Source organism: Solea solea, chromosome 1 (genome assembly GCF_958295425.1).
Source record: "Solea solea chromosome 1, fSolSol10.1, whole genome shotgun sequence".
NCBI lineage: Eukaryota > Metazoa > Chordata > Actinopteri > Pleuronectiformes > Soleidae > Solea > Solea solea.
This window is the reverse complement of record NC_081134.1, coordinates 25419295-25440359: the sequence shown is the minus strand read 5'-3', so window position 1 is coordinate 25440359 and position 21065 is coordinate 25419295. Positions and strand designations below refer to the sequence as shown.

The window sequence follows — 21065 nt, the reverse complement described above, 5'->3', positions numbered from 1 at the left end:
ATATAATATATAGTATATATAATATATATAATATTTATTATGAATCATGAATTAATTATGAATTGATCGTCATTTCATTGTTTGAGTGTTGTTTTAAAAAATGAAACCAAAAGACTTCCAGTGGAGCGACTATCCAAGACGGCTGCGTGGGGGACAGTTCTGTAAAGCTGTCCGCCTTAACCCCCTTAAAATAATGACTTTAATATTCTAAATAATAATATTAAAGTACAGAAAATATGTACGGGAGGGACTGAGACTACAGGTTAGAATTTAGACAGTCCAGAAAACTCTAACACAGCACGGTTTAAGAAGTCTAACTGGACTTCCGGAATGGCGGCAAGCTGACTGGACGTGTGTTAACCTGCTCCGCTACACTGTGGACTAAATCCTTCATATATATTGTTCTTGAGCCGGTGAAATACCTCCATTTCGTTAGACAAGGCTAAGGTAATGCCGTTGTCACAAAAAAAGTCAGTCAAGGGCAAAATAAAACTTTGCAAGGCAAATTGTCGGAATTCACAAGGCCGAGTGCTAGCAAGAAATCTTCTGCTAACATGGAAGTCATGGACACTGACGCTAGTTCAACTCCGGAGGATGAATCACCGGATAAAAGCAAGGATACGGAGAGCCCGGTCCTATGTCGGCTGCCATTCTGCCTCCTGTTAGCGACATGAAGACAGAGTTTTCTACCAGGTTTGACCGCGTATTGACAGCTATTGAAAGTGTCAGGAAAGACATCACTGACTGCACAGAGCGTGTCACAGAGGCTGAAACAAGGATTTCAACAGCTGAAGACAACGTCAACTCGCTCCAAACAAAGGTATGGGTCCTAGAAAATAAAAATAAGGACTTGGAAGTAAAGCTATTGGACCTGGAGACAAGATCGAGGCGCTCCAATTTGAGGCTTGTCAATTTACCGGAGGGAGCAGAGGGTGAGGACGCGTTTGCCTTTTTGGAGAGCTGGCTCCCGGATGCACTTGAGCTGCCACCAGGGTGCACAAAACTACAGTGGAGAGGGCGCACAGAATCGGGCCAAGAGCACACAACAACCCTTCCCCCCGAACGCTGACAATGAAGTTTTTAAACTTCAGAGAGAAAGATTTGGTGTCGAGAACAGCCAAGGCAAAAAGAGAAGTGAGATACAAGAACCAAACAGTGAGGTTTTACCAAGACGTTGCCTCTTTTCTGGATGAACAAATTGGTCTGTATTTTGAAACTAATACAAGAATGAATTAAAGACAATTCGGAACTAAAAGTATTTTTAGATAGTATAAACACACCCAATGTAACAGAAAACCAGGTTAAATTTGGAGAACGATATTACAGCAGAGGAATTGTCTGCAGCAATTGTTGAAAGCAGTTGATTAAAGCAGTATTAAAAAGTATTAAAGCAGGAAAAACTCCCGGACCTGATGGCCTCCCAATTGAAATCTATAAAAAATGTAAAGGTAAATTGCTGACTCCAATTTTAGAAATGTTTACAGAGTTCTTCCAAAAAGGCACCTTGACATGGTCTCTAAGAGGAGCATTAATTACTCTGCTCCCAAAGGCAGGTAAACCAAATAATAAATGTGAAAATTTGAGACCCATTAGTCTGCTAAATGCTGATTTGAAAATACTTTGTAAGATTTTGGCAAAAAGAATCGAAGAAATAATACCTAAGATAATTGGGGGGATCAGAACGGGTTCATCTGTGGCAGGGCTTCCATAATGTCAGAAGGATTTTGAACATTCTTCATCACCAAAAGGGGGCGCTAGACACTGCTTTGCTGTCACTCGATGCAGAAAAAGCGTTTGATAGAGTGGAATGGTCCTATCTGTTTGAGATTCTGGCACGGTTTGGTTTGGGAGAGAATGTTTGTAATTGGATAAAATTACTTTATAAGGAACCGTATGCACAAATTTTGACTAACATCAATATCTCAAAAACTATAAAAAATAAACTGAGGGTGTAGACAAGGGGACCCTCTGTCTCCATTCCTGTTCATTTTGGCAATCGAACATTTGGCAATTGCAGTGAGGTCACATGATAACATTTCTGGGATAACCATAGGACAGACTGAGCACCGTTTAGCCTTATATGCAGATGACATAATACTTTTTTCTCAAAAATACCAATAAATCCATCCCAGCCCTGTTAGATTTGATTGGGGTATTTGGTAAAATTTCAGGTTATAAGATTAATAAGTGTAAACATCTATTATGCTATTAAATCAAGTAGATAGGGAAAATCCACCAAATGTAGATGCACAATTTAGGGTAGTCAATTACTTCACTTACTTAGGCATTCAAATTGTTCCATTGCTTAATAATATCATAGAAACTAACTATAGACCAGTTATGCAAGATGTCTCAAATTCTTTAGATTGATGAATTGCTTTACCAATATCATTAATGGGGAGGATAAACACTCTGAAAATGAATGTACTTCCTAAACTGTTATATTTGTTCCAAAATTTACCTCTGCCACCACCAAACAACTTATTTTCCCAACTGAAGACACTTTTCATCAAGTTTCTTTGGAACAAAAGACGCCCCAGTCTGCGCCTATCATTGTCGTACTTGCCGTATGATAGAGGAGGGCTTAAATGCCTGAATCCACTATGGTAATACTGGGCAGCGCAACTGAGAACACTGATGTTGGAGGAGAATATGCCACTGTGGAGGGAAATGGAAGGTTATACACTGAAGCTGCCTTTGCCCCCTTATTTGTACTCAGCCAACTTTAAGAAATTAAAAAAGAATACTAAGAATCCTATGACTAAAAACATGATTAGTGTGTGGCAACAAGTTAAGAAATATCCCAAACTCACTCTCACTATTTAGTCCAGTATGGGGAAATGATCTCTTCCCCCCAGGAGGAGGTGAGGGGGGATTTAAAACTTGGGCTGAACAGGGATTAGGAAAAATAGGAGATCTCTATTGTCCTGATGATAAACATCTGATGTCTTTTGATGAAATTGTTGCCAAACACAACATAGCTCGTAGCCAGTTCTTTAGATATTTACAATTGAGAGATTTTATTAGAACTCAACAAAAACAGTCCTTGTCCATTCCTAGACTATCGACACTTGAAGAAATGATGGTGAAAGACTGCCAGGGGAGAGGGGGGGGGGGGGGGGGGGTTGGCCAGGGACACGGAGTTCCACAGATGCACCATCTTGTTCTGTTTCGGAGTTAAGGTGATGGAGAACCATGTTGTTTTGTTTAGGAGTTAAGGTGATGGAGAACCATGTTGTTTTGTTTAGGAGTAAAGGTGATGGAGAACCATGTTGTTCTGTTTAGGAGTTAAGGTTATGGAGAACCATGTTCTGTTTAGGAGTTAAGGTGATGGAGAACCATGTTGTTCTGTTTAGGAGTTCAGGTGACTGAGAACCATGTTCTGTTTAGGAGTTAAGGTGATGGAGAACCATGTTGTTCTTCAGGAGTTAAGGTGATGGGGAACTATGTTGTTCTGTTCAGGAGTTAAGGTGATGGAGAACCATCTTGTTCTGTTTAGGAGTTACGGTGATGAGAACCATCTTGTTCTGTTCAGGAGTTAAGGTGAAGAGAACCATGTTGTTCTGTTTAGGAGTTAAGGTGAGAAGAACCATGTTTTTCTGTTTAGGAGTTAAGGTGATGGAGAACTATCTTGTTCTGTTCAGGAGTTAAGGTGATGGGAACCATCTTGTTCTGTTTAGGAGTTAAGGTGATGGAGAACTATGTTGTTCTGTTTAGGAGTTAAGGTGACGGAGAACTGTCTTGTTCCGTTTAGGAGTTAAGGTGATGGAGAACCATCTTGTTCTGTTTAGGAGTTAAGGTAATGAGAACCATCTTGTTCTGTTTAGGAGTTATAGTAAGGTGATGGAGAACCATGTTGTTTTGTTAAGGAGTTAAGGTGATGGAGAACCATGTTGTTTTGTTTAGGAGTTAAGGTGATGGAGAACCATGTTGTTTTGTTTAGGAGTTAAGGTGATGGAGAACCATGTTGTTTTGTTTAGGAGTTAAGGTGATGGAGAACCATGTTGTTCTGTTTAGGAGTTATGGTGATGGAGAACTATCTTGTTCTGTTTAGGAGTTAAGGTGATGGAGAACCATGTTGTTTTGTTTAGGAGTTAAGGTGATGGAGAACCATGTTGTTCTGTTTAGGAGTTATGGTGATGGAGAACTATCTTGTTCTGTTTAGGAGTTAAGGTGATGGAGAACTTTCTTGTTCCGTTTAGGAGTTAAGGTGATGTTGAACCATGTTGTTTTGTTTAGGAGTTAAAGGGGACATATTATGCAAAATCAACTTTTTAACCATTTCAATACTTATATTTGGGACTCTTGAGCCCTACCAGTCGCCAAAGTGTGGAAAAAGAATACTCAGTCATGTTTTCGTGGTCCCCCTTAGTGTAAGTATTGGCGATAAAACATGCGATGTTGAATTCCCTGCGCTTATGACGGCAGCATGCGCATTTCACCGCGAATGTTACCGCCCCACCAGTAAGTTTACTTCGAGAGCTCCACCTTAGCTCACCTTAGCTCCACCTTGTCCCTATAAAATGCGAGAGTGCAGGCGAGGGAGGAAGAGCGGTATTATGTCAACGTGGAGGGACAAGTGTGCTGTTTGTGGCTGCACAGTGGAGCACAGTGTTTTTACACAAACTTCCAGCCTCAGAGGATTTTATATATGAAGCTAATGTGCCGGATAAAGTAAGTTAACGTGTGTTCGTGTGTTCGCACCACTTCCATCAGACTGCGGCCAGCGGTCGCCGTATTTAGTCAGCGACCGTATATCACCGACATACAAACACACACATTTTTACGAAAAGGTCACATAGAGCTCATAACTGACCATTCTGACACGTCCTAATTAAAAATATTTGTTCAGTACGTCCTCCATAACTGGAGCACAGACTCAGTCTTATACAGTCACATACAGCGGCAGTTTATGCAGCTGTCCCTAAGTCTTTTTAACTGATTTACAGTTGGGCTTGATCCTTGTGTCGGAGGTCTCCGGAGCACAGACTCAGTCTGATACAGTCACATACAGCGGCAGTTTATGCAGCTCTGAATGAGGTGGCGATCAGTGGTGGCGATCAGTCCCTAAGTGTTTTTAACTGATTTACAGTTCGGCAGTGTTCGGCTTGATCCTTGTGTCGGACGTCTCTTCCTGTGACGGCACTCTCGCTGTTTTCCGCACACGCTGCCATGTTGATATTGTCAGAAAACTAGTGGAGGGAGGGGGAGAGGAATGGAGCGGAGGGAACAGGAGCTGAGTGAGTGAGCGCAGTAAAAAGGACAAATCAGAAACCCCCTGGAAGAAGTGGGTGTGTGTTTGCCTGTGTCTCATTTGCATATAAAGGGACCATGCACAAAACCGAGCGTTCTGAAAGGGGCGGTTTTGGCAGGGTTATTGAACTGCTGTGGTGCTTCATCCTTATGGTATTTTGACCAAAGCAAGTCACAGACATGTTCATTAGGACACCAGGGAACTATTTTAACTTGGGGAAATAGGGTATAATATGTCTCTTTTAAGGTGATGAGAACCATGTTGTTCTGTTTAGGAGTTAAGGTGATGGAGAACCATCTTGATCTGTTTAGGAGTTAAGGTAATGGAGAAACATCTTGTTCTGTTTAGGGGGAACCATGTTGTTCTGTTTAGGAGTTAAGTTGATGGAGAACCATGTTGTTCTGTTTAGGAGTTAAGGTAATGGAGAAACATCTTGTTCTGTTTAGGGGGAACCATGTTGTTCTGTTTAGGAGTTAAGGTGATGGAGAACTATGTTGTTATGGTGATGGAGAACCATCTTGTTCTGTTCAGGAGTTAAGGTGATGGAGAACCATCTTGTTCTGTTTAGGGCGAACCATGTTGTTCTGCTTAGGAGTTAAGGTGATGGAGAACCATCTTGTTCTGCAATGTTTTTTTTGGTTTTGTTTCATGTACATTTACAGCACGGGTAGCATTTACCTCGGGCTTTAGTTCATGGTGGCACAAGCACTTTGAGACCAGACGACTAAAGGTAAAAAATAAAAAGTAACAAAATATTATGGCAGAAATGCTTAAAGTGGTGTCTTGGAATATAAAAGGTGCAAATGTTTCTGAAGCCTCTTTTGTTTCAGAACATGAACATGTTTCAGAACATGAACATGTTCAAAACATGAACATGTTTCAGAACATGAACGTGTTTCAGAACATGAACGTGTTTCAGAACATGAACATATTTCAGAACATGAACGTGTTTCAGAACATGAACATGAACGTATTTCAGAAAATGAACATGAACGTGTTTCAAAAAATAAAAGTCCAAAGTTCTGCAGGTTACAAATGAAGACAAGACTTTCCTTCAGAGTAAAAGAGTTCCCTCACACAGAGAGCAGTCTGTGTGTGTGTGTCAGACAGTAAATCAGTGTTAAGTGTTAAACAAAAGCTGTGTGTGTTTGTGTGTGGTGGCGTCTCGTCAGCGGAGGACAAGTAAACAGACGGTGCTTTCACTGAGCCTGATGGTGCTGCATCTGTGTGATACACACGCGCCGGGACACAGGAGCTGCTGGTCCTCTGCTGCCTCGTGTGGTCACTTTGTGTTACTGAAGTAAATCTGAACGAAGGATTTAAAAAGCGTAGTGATGGAGGTAGCAGTGGATCAAAAACTCCTGTGTGTGGGATGTTAAAATCACTGATTTTCTCTATGGACTTTGGTGTGGGAGAGTGAGTGGTTTACAAACTTCTGTTTCCTGGTTGGGTCACTGAGTGTGTGTGTGTGACAGGTGGTGGACACTCCTGCCTCACAGACATTCCCAATGGAGTTTTGGTGGGAGTCAGGTTTACACAAACACACACACACACACACACGAGCAATCAGATTCTTGTAACCATTCACGTCAGCTAATTAATCAATTATCACAACTAATCCATGAATAAGTTCCTGTAACATTTATTAAAGCTGTAGTATTTGACTTTTTAATGTCATTTTTATTCAACACGGGAAGATAAAGACTTGAACACGTTATGTAGATATCGTAGACTTAGTTTGTAAACCACTCACTCTCCCACACCAAAGTCCATAGAGAAAATCAGTGATTTTAACATCCCACACACAGGAGTTGTTGATCCACTGCTGCCTCCATCACTAAGTTCAAATGTCTGATTTTGCGACTTCGGCATTTGAAAACCCACGTTTGAATTAATATCAGTGACACAAAGTGACCACACGAGGCAGCAGTAGAGCAGCAGCAAAAAAAACCTCTGACAGGTTCTCACAGGGATTAACACACACACACACACACACACACACACACACACACACACACACACACACACACACACACACACACACACACACACAGAGGTGGCTTTGTCTGTAGACCTGTGCATTCCCCTTTGCCAGCAGGCAGGTCTGGTCTCCATAGCAACCAGTAAATACAACAGGTCTCCTCCTCCAATTACAGTGTGGTGACATCACATCACTGCTTTATCAAGATGGGACCATTCAACTGAAAGGTTGAATGGTCCCATACTGTGAAACCACAGTAAAAACAGAGAGGGTGTGTCACTGAGAACACACACACACAGGTCAACATTTACATACGAAAACGTCACCATATTGAAGTTCTTTGACAAAAAAACCCACACCTAAAAACACAGGTCACATGATCATTCAGGTGTAAACAGGAAGCTGGTGGTTGTTTGGTAACAGTGATGATTAAAGTCAGAGTCAGGGATTTGTTTTGTTGACGTGAGAGGAAGTCAAAATAAAAGTCTCAGTGTCTGTCCGTCCACACTAAAACACAACCCTGCAGGTTTCAAAATAAAAGTCTCAGTGTCTGTCCGTCCACATTGAAACAGAACCCTGCAGGTTTCAAAATAAAAGTCTCAGTGTCTGCCCGTACACACTAAAACACAAAGCTGCAGGTTTCAAAAGAAAAGTCTCAGTGTCTGTCCGTCCACACTAAAACAGAACCCTGCAGGTTTCAAAATAAAAGTCTGAGTTGCTGTACATTCAGACTAAAACACAATTTCATACTTTTCAAAATAAAGGTCTCAGTTTCTGTCCATCCACGCTAAAACACAATCTCACACTTTTCAAAATAAAGGTCTCAGTTTTTGTCCATCCACACAAAAAAACACTCTCACACTTTTCAAAATAAAGCTCTCAGGTTCTGTCCATCCACACCAAAACACAATCTCGCAATTTTCAAAATAAAGGTCTTAGTTTCTGTCCACACTAAAACACTGAAGGTTCAGAAAATCTGCTGCGAGTGAAACAAGCAGACAAATCTGTCCTAAAAGGACACTGGATATGTGACAGTCCTCAGAAGTAGAGTGAGATTATGGTGTAATGTGCTGGGTTTAATCCTGAAGTTTAAAATCTGGATTAAATCCCAGGAGTGTCAATCCCTCTATAGTAGGGACACAATGATGAATCGATTAATTATCTATTACAAAATTAACTGTGAAATATTTTTAATTTTCTATGTCACTGGACATCACAGTGGAGGTTCCACTTTCCCACCACTCTGAAAGGCTGATGGGCACAGACGTGCAGCAAAGGGCTTTTATTGTGTAAGGACAATGTACATACAAAACACACACACGATAATTAGCCACCAATTAGCAGCAGCTGTTCATTTTCACATGGAAACTCAAGTGTGTGTGAACACAGCGGTGAATCAGCCCTGTGTGTTCGTGTGTGTGTGTGTGTGGTTGGAGGTGAGAGCACTGTGGTTTTTACTACCCAGCATGCTCTGGGGCAGCTGGAAACTCTTATACTGCCTCTCTGTTTGCAGGGCAGTGTAGAAAGATTAGTGTCAGGTAAACACTCACTGCTACAGACTCCACTGAATATTAGTGTCAAGAGTCAGTGAACGCAACACTGAACAACACAGAGGTCAGTGAACGCAACACCGACAAACACAGAGGTCAGTGAGCGCAACACCGACAAACACAGAGGTCAGTGAACGCAACACCGACAAACACGGAGGTCAGTGAACGCAACACTGACAAACACAGAGGTCAGTGAACATAACACTGACACACACAGGTCAGTGAACGCAACACTGACAAACACAGAGGTCAGTGAACGCAACACTGACAAACACAGAGGTCATGAACGCAATACTGACAAACACAGAGATCAGTGAACATAACACTGACAAACACAGGTCAGTGAACATAACGCTGACACACACACAGGTCAGTGAACGCAACACTGACAAACGCGGAGGTCAGTGAACACAACGCTGACAAACACAGAGGTCAGTGAACACAACACTGACACACACAGACATTAGTGAACACAACACTGACACACACAGAGGTCAGTGAACCCAACACTGACAAACACAGGTCAGTTAACACAACACTGACACACACACACAGGTCAGTGAATGGAATAAATAACACAGAGGTCAGTGAACGCAGCACTGACAAACATAGAAAACCACCACAGACCGGTCCACACAACATACTGAAAACACCTGATTTTGTCGACGGATTTTGGTGTGGGAGCATGACTTCAGTGAATCTCTCCTACCAGGCTTGTGAACGTGTGTTTGACTTTCCTCCCGGACGATTCTCCGAGAGAACAAGCGGACGAAGCTGCTGATGGAAAGAGTTTGTCGGTTAGCATGTGACCCTGTCTTCCTGAGCGGACCATCGGCTGACCCTGACCCAGGCTCAGACATGGACCTGATGTAGGGGAGGATCCTGCACAGAGAGGAAGGCCTCGTTGATCCTGCGTGTGTTTGATATCCGCTCTTGATATTTGGTTCAGGGCTGGACCTCGGGAGGTGGAGCAGCTGCTGGCGAAGACGCTCAGACTTGTGACCTTTGCCCTCAGGAGTGGACGCAGTGATTGGGTCCACCTGGGCAGATGTTCCCCACTCACATCTGTCCAACAGCTGCTCAGGAGGCGGCTGGGGGTGGGGCCTCCGCCGAGGCTCCCTGTAATGGTGCCAGCTGTACGAGGCCGGGCAGTGGGCGCCAAACCCACTCATGTTCCGTCCCACACAGGCGTCTCCAGTTAGCGGGCGACGAGCAGACGGAGTACAAACAGCTGGTTACACGACAGCTGTGCCACAACGCGGACATAACAACCGACAGCGGTGAGATGAACGTCCGTCACTCTGTCAACACGCTGGTGACTTTCTTCCTGGGAGGAAGTCGAGTGTCAGATGAAAACCAAGTTTGTGATGATCTCGGCCAATCAGGTGCCAGCGAAACAGACTGTGGTTTCCTGTCTGAGATCACACACACACACACACACACACACACACACACACAGCTTCCTCCTGTTTGTGTGTACGAGTGACAGGAGAACATTGCTGATCCTTCACCTGAGTCACTCGTCCAACACACAGTCCTAGTGCTTGTTTTTTGTTTGTTTTTCTTTATCTTTGAAGAGGTCTGTATTTAGTCAGTTATAATGATCTGCTTTAAGAGTCAGGTTTTTCACCTAAAACCGTTATGTAATAATATGTATATATACACACACACATACTGTGTGTATATATATATATATATATATATATATATAGGACAGACGAGAGGAGGGCGTCTCTGTGACGTTTAAGAGACTCAAACCTCCAGATCGTCACTTGTCACTTGTCTTCCCACATCCTGTGGAGGTAGCATCGAGCTAAAAATAAGTAATCTGATTACAGATGACAAAGTAATCTGGACAGACACACTCACTTAATTTAACACACCAAAATAATCTGATCATACCAACTGCAGTAATCTAATTTCATCCGGCAATGTAATCTGAATGCATTGACTGAAATAATCTGATTGTATGCACTAAAATAATCTGAACACATTCACTGAAATAATCTGATTGTGTGCACTGAAATAACTGGATTACATAGTCACATAATTGTATTAAAACCATAAAACCAATCTGATTGTATCCACTGAATTAATTGTATTAAATAACACTCACATAATCTGATTAAAACCACTGAGTTAATCTGATAAAGTTAACAAAATAGCCCAATTGCACCCACTGAAGTAATCTGAATACGTTACCTAGAATAATCTGATTATGCCTACTGAAAACTCTGATGACGTATACTGAATTTAACTGGATTGCATATACTGAAATAATCTGATTACGTATATTGTCATTATAAGGCCACGCCCACACAGACACAAAAAACTGAGACTGCCATCATCTGAGTTGATGTAATCAGACTATTTCAGTGGGCATCAGATTATTCCAGGTAAAGTGTTGAGATTACTTTAGTGAGTGTAAAATTATCAGATTATTTTGGAGTTTTTATTAAGATTACCTTGCTGGATGAAAACAGATTATGTATGCAAGTAAACTCAGATTACTGCAGAGACTGTAGTACATACATCAAGCCTATAAGTGGCGCTGTAACGCTGTGAAACAGCATGAAGCCTTCGAGCTGAGGAATCCGGCAGCGTGAATGTTGCTGTTACATCCCGTCACGCGGGGTTAAGGGTTAGGGGGTGGGGCTATGACATCATCGTTTCCCTAAAGTAGCGTATTCTCTGTCTCCACAGAAACGCGAGGTCAGCGTTTTGAGATTTTCTCACTCTACAGTTTCAGGTCCTAAAACGACAATGATTAAAGAGCTTGTCGCACACAGCAGATTAGGTAATCTGATTACACCACAACGACAAAGAGATGCCGCTCAGTGGACTGATGAGACGTTCAAGTCATTGTGGGATTTTTCCACTCGCTCCTGAAATAGACAGCAGTTTATTTCTGACCTGAGACGTTTCACTGCTGTTTGTTTCAGAGAGGAAATCCTGTGTCCACGCATACACACACATACACACAGGGAACTTTCCACTTCCTCCTCTGATCAGACTCATTGTCCTACTCTGTGTGTGTGTGTGTGTGTGTGTAGACGGAATAATGGGATTATTTTTCAGATCTGTGAGTATACTGAAGGTCATAAAGTTGAAGTGTTAGAACTGATCTGCTGCACTGAGTTGAAGTTCATTTTTGTCTGAAAACAGAGCGTTTAATCCATAATCTGAGATGAGATTAGACGCCACGTGTTCCTCTGACTGATGACTGCTCTGGTGGTGTGTGAGCAGTCAGATTTAACAGGCTGAAACAGAGCAGCTGCTCTGAGTCACTGGTTTCATCATCCTCATCTAAACTTCAGTCTGGGTCAGTTCAGTCTTTATCTCACTGTGAGACACACTTCAACCAGACCACATCAATAACTTGGATATGATCAAACAGTGCAGGGATCGTCAAATCGATAATTTGACAGTTTCATTGATAAACTGAGGGTTTTGTTTAACAACCTAAAACCTGCTGACAGGTTTTCAAAATAATATACCATCTTAACAGCATCAAATTATAAAGACAGGAAACATTCAAGCATTGTGCGACGAACACTTCAGTCAGAGAATGTGACATTTAATCACAATCCTGTTATTCTGCTGAGTCATGTAACAGAACCTCTGATCATGTGATCATGTCACGCTGTGTGAATGCCTCATATTTGGTCTGGTGTCGTACTGATGATGTCACCCTCCGTCTGCTGGTAAACGCAGCATCATCCTCAGCCCACCCCCCACCCCCACCGAGCTTGGCTCCTCCTCCCTGAGTCGACACCAGTGAATGGAAGTGAACTTCCTGCACAACTCGGGTTTATTTTTACTCAGTGAGGTGGCCCTGAAGGCAGCACGGCAGCAGCAGTCATTGTTGAGAGTGTGTGTGTGTGTGTGTGTTGTGGATGGCAGCAAGTCCAACTGAATCTGCCAACTGTGTGTGTGTGTGTGTGTGTGTGTGTTACCACAGATACCAGCACTGTGTTCAGGGAACAAACAGTACAGCAGTTTTAATAAAGTGACAGTTAAAGGGATATTTATTTTTCTTAGTGTGGCTGTATGAGTGCTGCCTGTGCTGAGAGCGCCCCCTGCTGCTGAGAACAAGACACAGAGGCTCAGTCTCAGTGAAAACATGGCTGCCAGCAGAGACACAAGGACAAACTTTAACACACATGAATAAAACCTGCATCAGTTTAAGTCTACGATATCTTAAGAACACGTTGACGTCTTTATCTCACTGTGAGACAGACTTACGTAAAGCACCCACTCTCCCACACCAAAGTCCAGAGAGAAAACCAGTGATTTTAGCTGCTGGTCCTCTGCTGCCTCGTGTGGTCACTTTGTGTCACTAAATAAAATCTGAATGAAGGATTTCAAATGCTGAGTTTTACTTAATCAATTGGATTTAATTAAATCAGACATTTGAACTTAGTGATGGAGGCAGCAGTGGATCAACAACTGTGTGTGTGATGTTAAAATCACTGTACTTTGGTGTGGGAGAGTGAGTGGTTTAACTGTGAGACATACACGTGACCATGTGACGTAGATTTTTATTACATTTGTTTTCCTCTAACTCTCTTTGTTACTCGTTACTACCAAATAAAATAATAATAAGAAGAGTTGGTATTATGGTCTATATTTACCCTACCAGTCACCAAAGTGTGGAAAAAGAATACTCAGTCATGTTTTCGTGGTCCCCCTTAGTGTAAGAATAGGCGATAAAACACTCGATGTTGAATTCCCTCCGCTTATGACGGCAGCATGCGCATTTCACCGCGAATGTTACCGCCCCACCAGTAAGTTTACTTCGAGAGCTCCACCTTGTCCCTATAAAATGCCAGAGTGCAGGCGAGGGAGGAAGAGCGGTATTATGTCAAAACGGAGGGACAAGTGTGCTGTTGGTGGCTGCACAGTGGAGCACAGTGTTTTACACAAACTTCCAGCCTCAGAGGATTTTATATATGAAGCTAATGTGCCGGATAAAGTCAGCAAACGTGTGTTCGTACCACTTCACATCCGACTGCGGCCAGCGGTCGCCGTATTTAGTCAGCGAACGTATTTCACCGACGTACAAACACACAAATTGTTAAGAAAAGGTCACATAGAGCTCATAACTGACCATTCTGACACGTCCTAATTAAAAATATTTGTTAAGTACGTCCTCCATGACCGGAGCACAGACTCAGTCTGATACAGTCACATACAGCAGCAGTTTATGCAGGGACAGTGAGTCAGGACAGCACCGCTGATCGGCGGCGATCAGTGGTGGCGAGGTCTCCAGAGCAGTCACCGGTCTGATACAGTCACATACAGCGGCAGTTTATTCAGCTCGCCGCGTGCCGCTGGCAATCAGCGGTGCTGTCCCTAAGTGTTTTTAACTGATTTACAGTTGGGCAGTGTTCGGCTCGATCTTTATGTAGGACGTCTCTTCCTGTGACGGCACTCTCGCTGTTTTCTGCGCACACTGCCATGTTGATATTGTCAGAGAACTAGTGGAGGGAGTGGGAGACGAATGGAGCCGAGGGAACAGGATCTGAGCGAGTGAGCGCTGTAAAGAGGACAAATCAGAAACACCCTGGAAGAAGTGGGTGTGTGTTTGCCTGTGTCTCATTTGCATATAAAGGGACCATGCGCGAAAACCGAGCGTTCTGAAAGGGGGGGTTTAGCAGGGTTATTGAACCGCTATGGTGCTTCATCCTTATGGTATTTTGACCAAAGCATGTCACTGACATGTTCATTAGGACACCAGGGAACTATTTTAATGGGGGAAATAGTGTATAATATGTCCCCTTTAAGTGTCTTTGCTCCAGGAATTGAACCCTCAACCTCCAGTTGACAGACTCAATAACTCAATTTTTTTAACACTTTTACTTCTAAGACTTAAGTACATTTTATATCATAACATTTCTTTTGATATTTAAGTACAGTAAATGTAATAAACTTTAAGACTTTATGTGTATTTGTTCATCGTGGTGACAGTCCACAGACTAGAGTGGATCTATCTTTAGTGAATAGGACCAAACGCAGCTGGGGGTGGTGACCTGTGACCTCAGTGTGAAGGGAACCTGTGCTGAAACTGGAGGCTCTGACTGAGAAGGAGGAGGAGGAGGAGAGCGTCACCCTGAGCTCCAGCAGCAGCGCCGGTTTCCAGTCACCCGGTGTCCGCCATGACCTCAGTCTCGGCCCGCGGCTCTCTACCTGGCTCCCCGGACTCTCCCTCTAGTTTCCGGGTACCTTAAGTAAAAAGTGTGCCTGCTCGGTGCTGATTTTGTCCCGTGTTTCTGTGCGTGTGTGTGTGTGTGTGTGTGTGTTCTTACCGTAGACCCGGAGCCAGCCCTGCTGCTGGGACACGGAGTCCCCGAGGATCCGCTCCACCAGCGGGTCCAGGAGGCTCAGTCCGCCGTGCAGTGACTCCACGTCGCCTGACACGGAGTCCGTCTCCATGTCCCGACGGGACGGTTTGAATAAAACAAAGTTGTTGTGTTTGGAAGGAGCTCTCCAGGAGAGTCGGGGGGGTCGAGAGTAAGGAGTTAAAGTGTTTAAAAAGCGGTGAAAGTGGCAGTTTAATCCGTCATGGCAGAGTTTAGCCGTTAGCAGCAGTCCGGCAGCCCGGCTGACTTCTCCTCATTGTCCCGCTCTCCCGGGTTAGCTTAGCGGACTTTAAACTTCCGACAAACCGGCGTCGAAAGAGGGGGGAGTCCGTCTGCTCCCTGCCCCTGACACGTCCACTCCAGGGCCGATGTGGAGACCCGTTTGAGCCGCTGGAAGTGAGCGGACTGCGGCGGTGGTCGATGAGCGAGTGTCCGGCTGCTGCTGATTCCTCACTCAGTCCGCTCACTCCACAGAGCAAGCACGAGCCGGACACCGGGCGCGCTCCCGTCACCGTTCTCACGCAGGAGCGCGCACTCGGGCGCACGACGATAATAAGTCGATTGATGATGAATATATTTATTTAAAGACATATAGATATAAATGAATAGTGTGTGGGTATCTGAGAGAGTCATTACACAGTTACAGGTAAGCAGTTTGGGCTTCCATTTGTAGTTCATGGAGCGTTCCATTTGTAGTTCATGGAGCGTTCCATTTGTAGATCATGGAGCGTTCCATTTGTAGTTCTCGGGGTGTTCCATTTATAGTTCAGGGAGCTTTCCATTTGTAGTTCATGGACGACTGTATCTTTGACTGTTTTAAGGTGTTTGTCTCGTTGTCCACACAGTGCTGTCCTACAGGTGTGGAGATGTAGCTACATTGTTGTGTGAAATACCACACACACACACACGCACACATACACGCACACACACACACGATTAGCTTGTTAGTTAGCAAAGCGACTTATGTTAGGAAATAACGTTGTTCTCTGTGGAAAGTAAAACACACTGAAACTGGGTGTCAGCTTGTTCTCGTCTGGATTAAGGGCTGGGTCCCATTTCTGCATGTGTGCACTTGCCTGTGGTTCCATTGGCACTGAAACCAGGGTCCACATCAATCTCACATTACATTTTTAGTTGCAGCAATTTCTCTACAGGAATACGGCCTCTTTTCTGTGTCCTTGTTTTCTTTGAGCGCTGAGTTGTCACCAGTGGTCTTCTGTCTGTTTTTAGTAGGATGTACAGAGATTTATAGATTCATAGTTCCATTTTTTCTCACACAGAAACACATGATTGTGTAGCAGAGTCATTTGTCTTAGTGTTGAACATTCAGTCACTCACTTTCAGACACATAGAGATGTAGAAACATGTGTGAAATTGACCATCAAGGGTTTGGAATAATTGTGTTTTTGGACATTTTCTACATAAAACAGTCACCAGCAAGCACGTGCATGTAAACATCAGGACACACAGCTGTCAAATCAATAAAGTATAAACTGAATTACAGTGGGCCCAGTGTGCATCCTTGTGGGACAACAGTGGACAAACAAATGGCGTCTGATTGAAGATCATGTATCTGAACAGACTGAGAAATTACGACAACAGAGTGGAAGCTGAAGCACTTCTGTTTTAAAAAATAAAATAAATGTATTACTGCCCCCTAGTGGTGTCTATGGACAGATTATTTTGTGAACCTTTATTTATACAGGAAACCTCATTGAGACCCAAAAACTCAGACACAGTCATGTATTTACAGACTGAAGTGAAACTGTCAAGTAAAAGCAGTGATGACTCCGCCCACGTTAAGTAGGTACTTTTTTATAGTGGAGATGCAACCTAATCATGCTGTGTCGTGTCGTGCCATGGCGAGGCGAGTAGAGCCAGTGGAAATGCGCCATTAGTGAATCTATCCAAAATAAATGACCAGAATCTACCAATAAATGAACATGTTGGGAGTTTTAATGACGTGCTGTGAACGTCCCCTGCACTTAGAACCTGGAAATAAAACAGGTTCAATCTCAGTGGAAACACTGCTGTCAGTGAATGAAAGCCACATAACAGAAGACAAACAAAGTCTGAAAGAGGACGTTGTGTGTCTCATGGGGATATTTTTGGCTTAATAAGTAATAGCAAAAGACTCATAAAATCTACTTTACTTTAAGTCTACGATTGCAGCAGCTCCTGTGTCCTTGTGAGCTAAAATCACTCATTTTCTCTATGGACTTTGGTGTGGGAGAGTGAGTGCTTTACAAACAAACCGATATCTACGTCACATGTTCACATCTTTATCTCATATAAAGATGTGAACATGTGACATAGATATCGTAGACTAGTTTTTATTATTATTTATTTATTTATCCTTTATTTAGACAGGAAGGTCCCAATGAGACACAAGACCTCTTCTTCCAGGAAGTCCTGGTCCAGATCAACAGCAAAGACAGAGGTGAGACAATTTCAAATATGAACAAGATCCTTCACCTGAACGTCTCAAAAAGGTTCTTATAGAAGACAGTTTTAATTCTGGGACGATTAATAAAAGTCGAGCCGCAGACCTGGTTCTGGAGTCAGAGGTCAGACATGCTCTCAGCTCTGACTTTGTGTCAGTATGTCATAAAACCACAGAACAAGGAAAAAACAGTGTGATTCACATGAGAATGAGGAGGAGGAGTCTGTGACAGGAAGTCACAGTAACCACGTGATTCTGATGAAGACTGAAGAGTTCAGCTGTGAAGATGCCTCCGTCACTCTGTCCTCAACAGGACACATGTTGGACCTTCTGTGCCAGTGAGACGTGAAGCTGAAGTGAGACAGACACTGCTGGACGCCTCCTTCACGCCCTGTCCCCTCCAGCAGAGGGCTTGTGAGCGGGGGAGCTTGTTGCAGAGATGGAACACGGTCTGTTGATGATTGTTGCTGCTCTTGTCTTTGGTAAGACAAAGTTACTGAGTGTCCACTCTTTATGAGACTGACAATCAGAAGAAATCCTCTGACTCTATATACTTACAAGTGAATTCATGGTCTTTATTGATCCGCCTCTTCCTCTGCATGTCCTCTTCTTCCACAGAGTGTAAAGGACAAGACCGAGTGACGCAGCCACAAGGAGACGTCACTGCTGCTGAAGGACACACTTTTACACTGGGTTGTACATTTCAAACCAGTGACCACAGTCCCACCCTGTTATGGTACAAACAGGAAGTCAATGGTTTTCCAAAGTTTCTCTTGCAGCGTTTCAGTACGACAGCAGATAATCCTGCAGGAAGACAGGAGGAGAGGATTGATGCTGTTGTCAACAACACATCAGTTCCTCTGAAGATCCAGAAGCTTCAGCTCTCCGACTCTGCTGTTTACTACTGTGCTGTGAGGCCCACAGTAACAGGAAACACCACAAATCTGTACAAAAACACTACATCCACTAGAGGGAGTCACACACTGTTACACCTCAGTGTTTGTGATGATGTTTCTTTCATATGACAGAGAATCTGACTGTGAGGTTTTTATAGTTTTACAATGAGAAAAACAATGTTGGAGTCAAATATTTAATATCAGTCATGGAATGGTGTACCACAGGGTCCAATCCTGGGCCCTACAATATTTTATTTACATGTCGTCTTTGGATGTAATTCTTCTTAAAATGCACCTAAAATTATACAAACCAGGTGAAATAAAACCTTTTTAAAATTTGATTCATGTTCAGTTTAATACAAAAATATTTCATTGTCAGCTAAATAAAGTTGTGAAATGATTGTGAAAACTGTGGTTTCTCCTTAAACCGAACACATATTTATTTTACATTCAAATAACATTAGAAAACTAATTGTTAGAGGTGGTGATTTTGTTGGTTCTGTCTTTCTTGACTTTGATAAAGTGAATCACAAAGTTCTTGTATTAAATCTATAAACAGTTCATTTTTCTGCTGATGTTCTTCAATGAGTAGAATCGTTTCTCAAATTTAAAGTCAAAGTATACTTTAATATCCCAATTTGTTTGGTCAAAGTGCAGCACATTTTAGACACATAGACATACAAATACCCACCCCCCCCCCACACACACGCACGCACGCACAATAACTACATTTAATAATAAATAGTCACACAGTAGCAGGCTTAACACACATAAGTCTAAGACACCATTCCAAAATTAAAAATAAAAGAAAAGAAAGAACACAGTAATTGCAAGAGTGGACACAACAATTAATTATCTTGACCTGTGTCTTTCATAAAAAAGTCTAATAGCAGAGGGGACAAATGACACGCTAAACCTTTTGGTCCTATTTGGCCTTTGCAGCAGCCTACTGCTGCCCCAGTTGCTGCATTGAAACCTCCTATATAAGGGGTGGGAAGGGTATCTGCTGAACTTTATCCACAATAAGAGCTGACCATAGCTCTGTGACTGATGTCTGACTAGATCCAATAATTTTGCTTGCTGTCTTAACTAAACTCTGCAGTTTATCCTGGTCTTTTTTTTCACATTTTCCCAAATATACAGACTAAGCCAAAGGACAATACGCTCTGAAGGACTGTTTTGTAGAATAATTCTAAAATACAGTCCACCCTAAAGTAGTTGAGCTCACGTAAGAAGAACATCTGCTGCTGTAGTTTTTTAGCCTTAGACGTAGAACATATCTCAAATTTGAGTTGGTCATCAATTTCAATGCCTAGTTATTTGTAGCTGCTGACCCTCTCAATTGGCTTGTCATTAACAAAGCTGTTAGGGACCTCACTTTTATAACGTCTAAAATCTATAACCATTTCTTTAGTTTTATTTGCATTAACAGCCAGGAAGCTGTCTTTACACCAGTTGGTGAAGTTTCTCACCTCTTCCTCAAAACTGGCTAGCACTGAGCTATCTGATTTCAGATACCCCACAATGGCAGTATCATCCGCATTCTTGAAGAAAGTGTGTGTAGGTGTGCTAGCTCGGCACTCATTCCGTGTGTAGAGTATAGGGGACAGAACACACCCCTGAGGGGCACCAGTATTTATGGGCCTGGAGGTGGAAGTGACTGAATTGAACCTGACTTGTTGTGTCCTGTTTGTTAGAAAACTATTGATCCAGATAGTTAGCTTTGGGTTAACACCTAGCTCTGCCAGTTTATCCACCAACAGGTAAGGCTGTATGGTGTTGAATGCACTGCTGAAATCAATAAAGACAATCTTTACAAAGGTACTAGGCCTTTCTAGATGTTCCAATATACTGTCAGTCATTGTCAGCAGTGCATCATCACCAGGCAAACTGGTGTGAATCCAGGCATGGTGTGACTTCAGTTAACAGATGTTTTAATAGTGTTTTTTCAAGACACCTCATAGGAACTGAAGTTAGTGCAACTGGTCTAAGGTCATTGATTTTTCTTGGCCTATTGTGTTTAGGTACTGGTATAATTAGGGACTGCTTCCATTGGGCTGGTATCAGTCCCGTGTCTACTGAACATTGAAAAAGCCTTTGAAATGGGGGTGCAAGTGAATAAGCGCATGCCTTCAAGACCTTGCAGCTGATCCCATCTGGCCCTTGTGATTTCCTAGTGTGTAGCTGATAAAATTGTTTCCGAACGTCATCAATGGAAATAACAATGTCCCTGCCAGTTAAGTCTTTTATTCTATCAATTGCCATTGTCTGCTGTACAGAATAATCAACTTCATCGAAGCGGCAATAAAATGTGTTTAAATCCATAGAAAATCCAATCCATATCTGCCACATTTAAAGTATGCATTTTAGGGTTATAGCCAGTCATGGTTTGTAGGCCTTGCCAGGCTCTCCTTGCATCATGACTAAACAATGACTGCACTTTATCTTTATACGCTGCTTTACATTCCATGATTTTCTTCCTAATTTTCTGCTGCACAGCCTTAATATCTGCTTTGGTACCTCCTGATTGAAACTGTCTCTTTTTTGATTCAACAGTTCTTTCAGCATCCAGTTAATTC

General features: G+C 42.8%; 1 protein-coding gene and 1 long non-coding RNA gene across 6 annotated transcripts in view; one reads left to right on the top strand and one right to left on the bottom strand.

Moving 5' to 3' along the window:
* rasal2 (RAS protein activator like 2) overlaps nucleotides 1-15683 on the bottom strand; it is a 37986-nt gene extending 22303 nt beyond the window's left edge. For 2 of the 5 annotated variants that reach the window (XM_058634745.1, XM_058634825.1), the window contains exon 1: nucleotides 9495-10081. In XM_058634745.1, coding sequence (XP_058490728.1) covers nucleotides 9495-9957 — 463 coding nt within the window. In that variant the 5' untranslated portion in view covers nucleotides 9958-10081. Of the gene's footprint in view, nucleotides 1-9494; nucleotides 10086-15093 lie in introns of those variants that run through there. The other 3 variants (XM_058635054.1, XM_058634907.1, XM_058634993.1) reach the window with 3 other exon arrangements.
* Nucleotides 14743-18036, top strand: LOC131463828 (uncharacterized). The gene is made up of 3 exons (XR_009241121.1): nucleotides 14743-15006; nucleotides 17514-17587; nucleotides 17904-18036. It is a non-coding gene; the product is annotated as an uncharacterized LOC131463828 (long non-coding RNA).
* Nucleotides 18037-21065: the final 3029 nt, after the last annotated feature.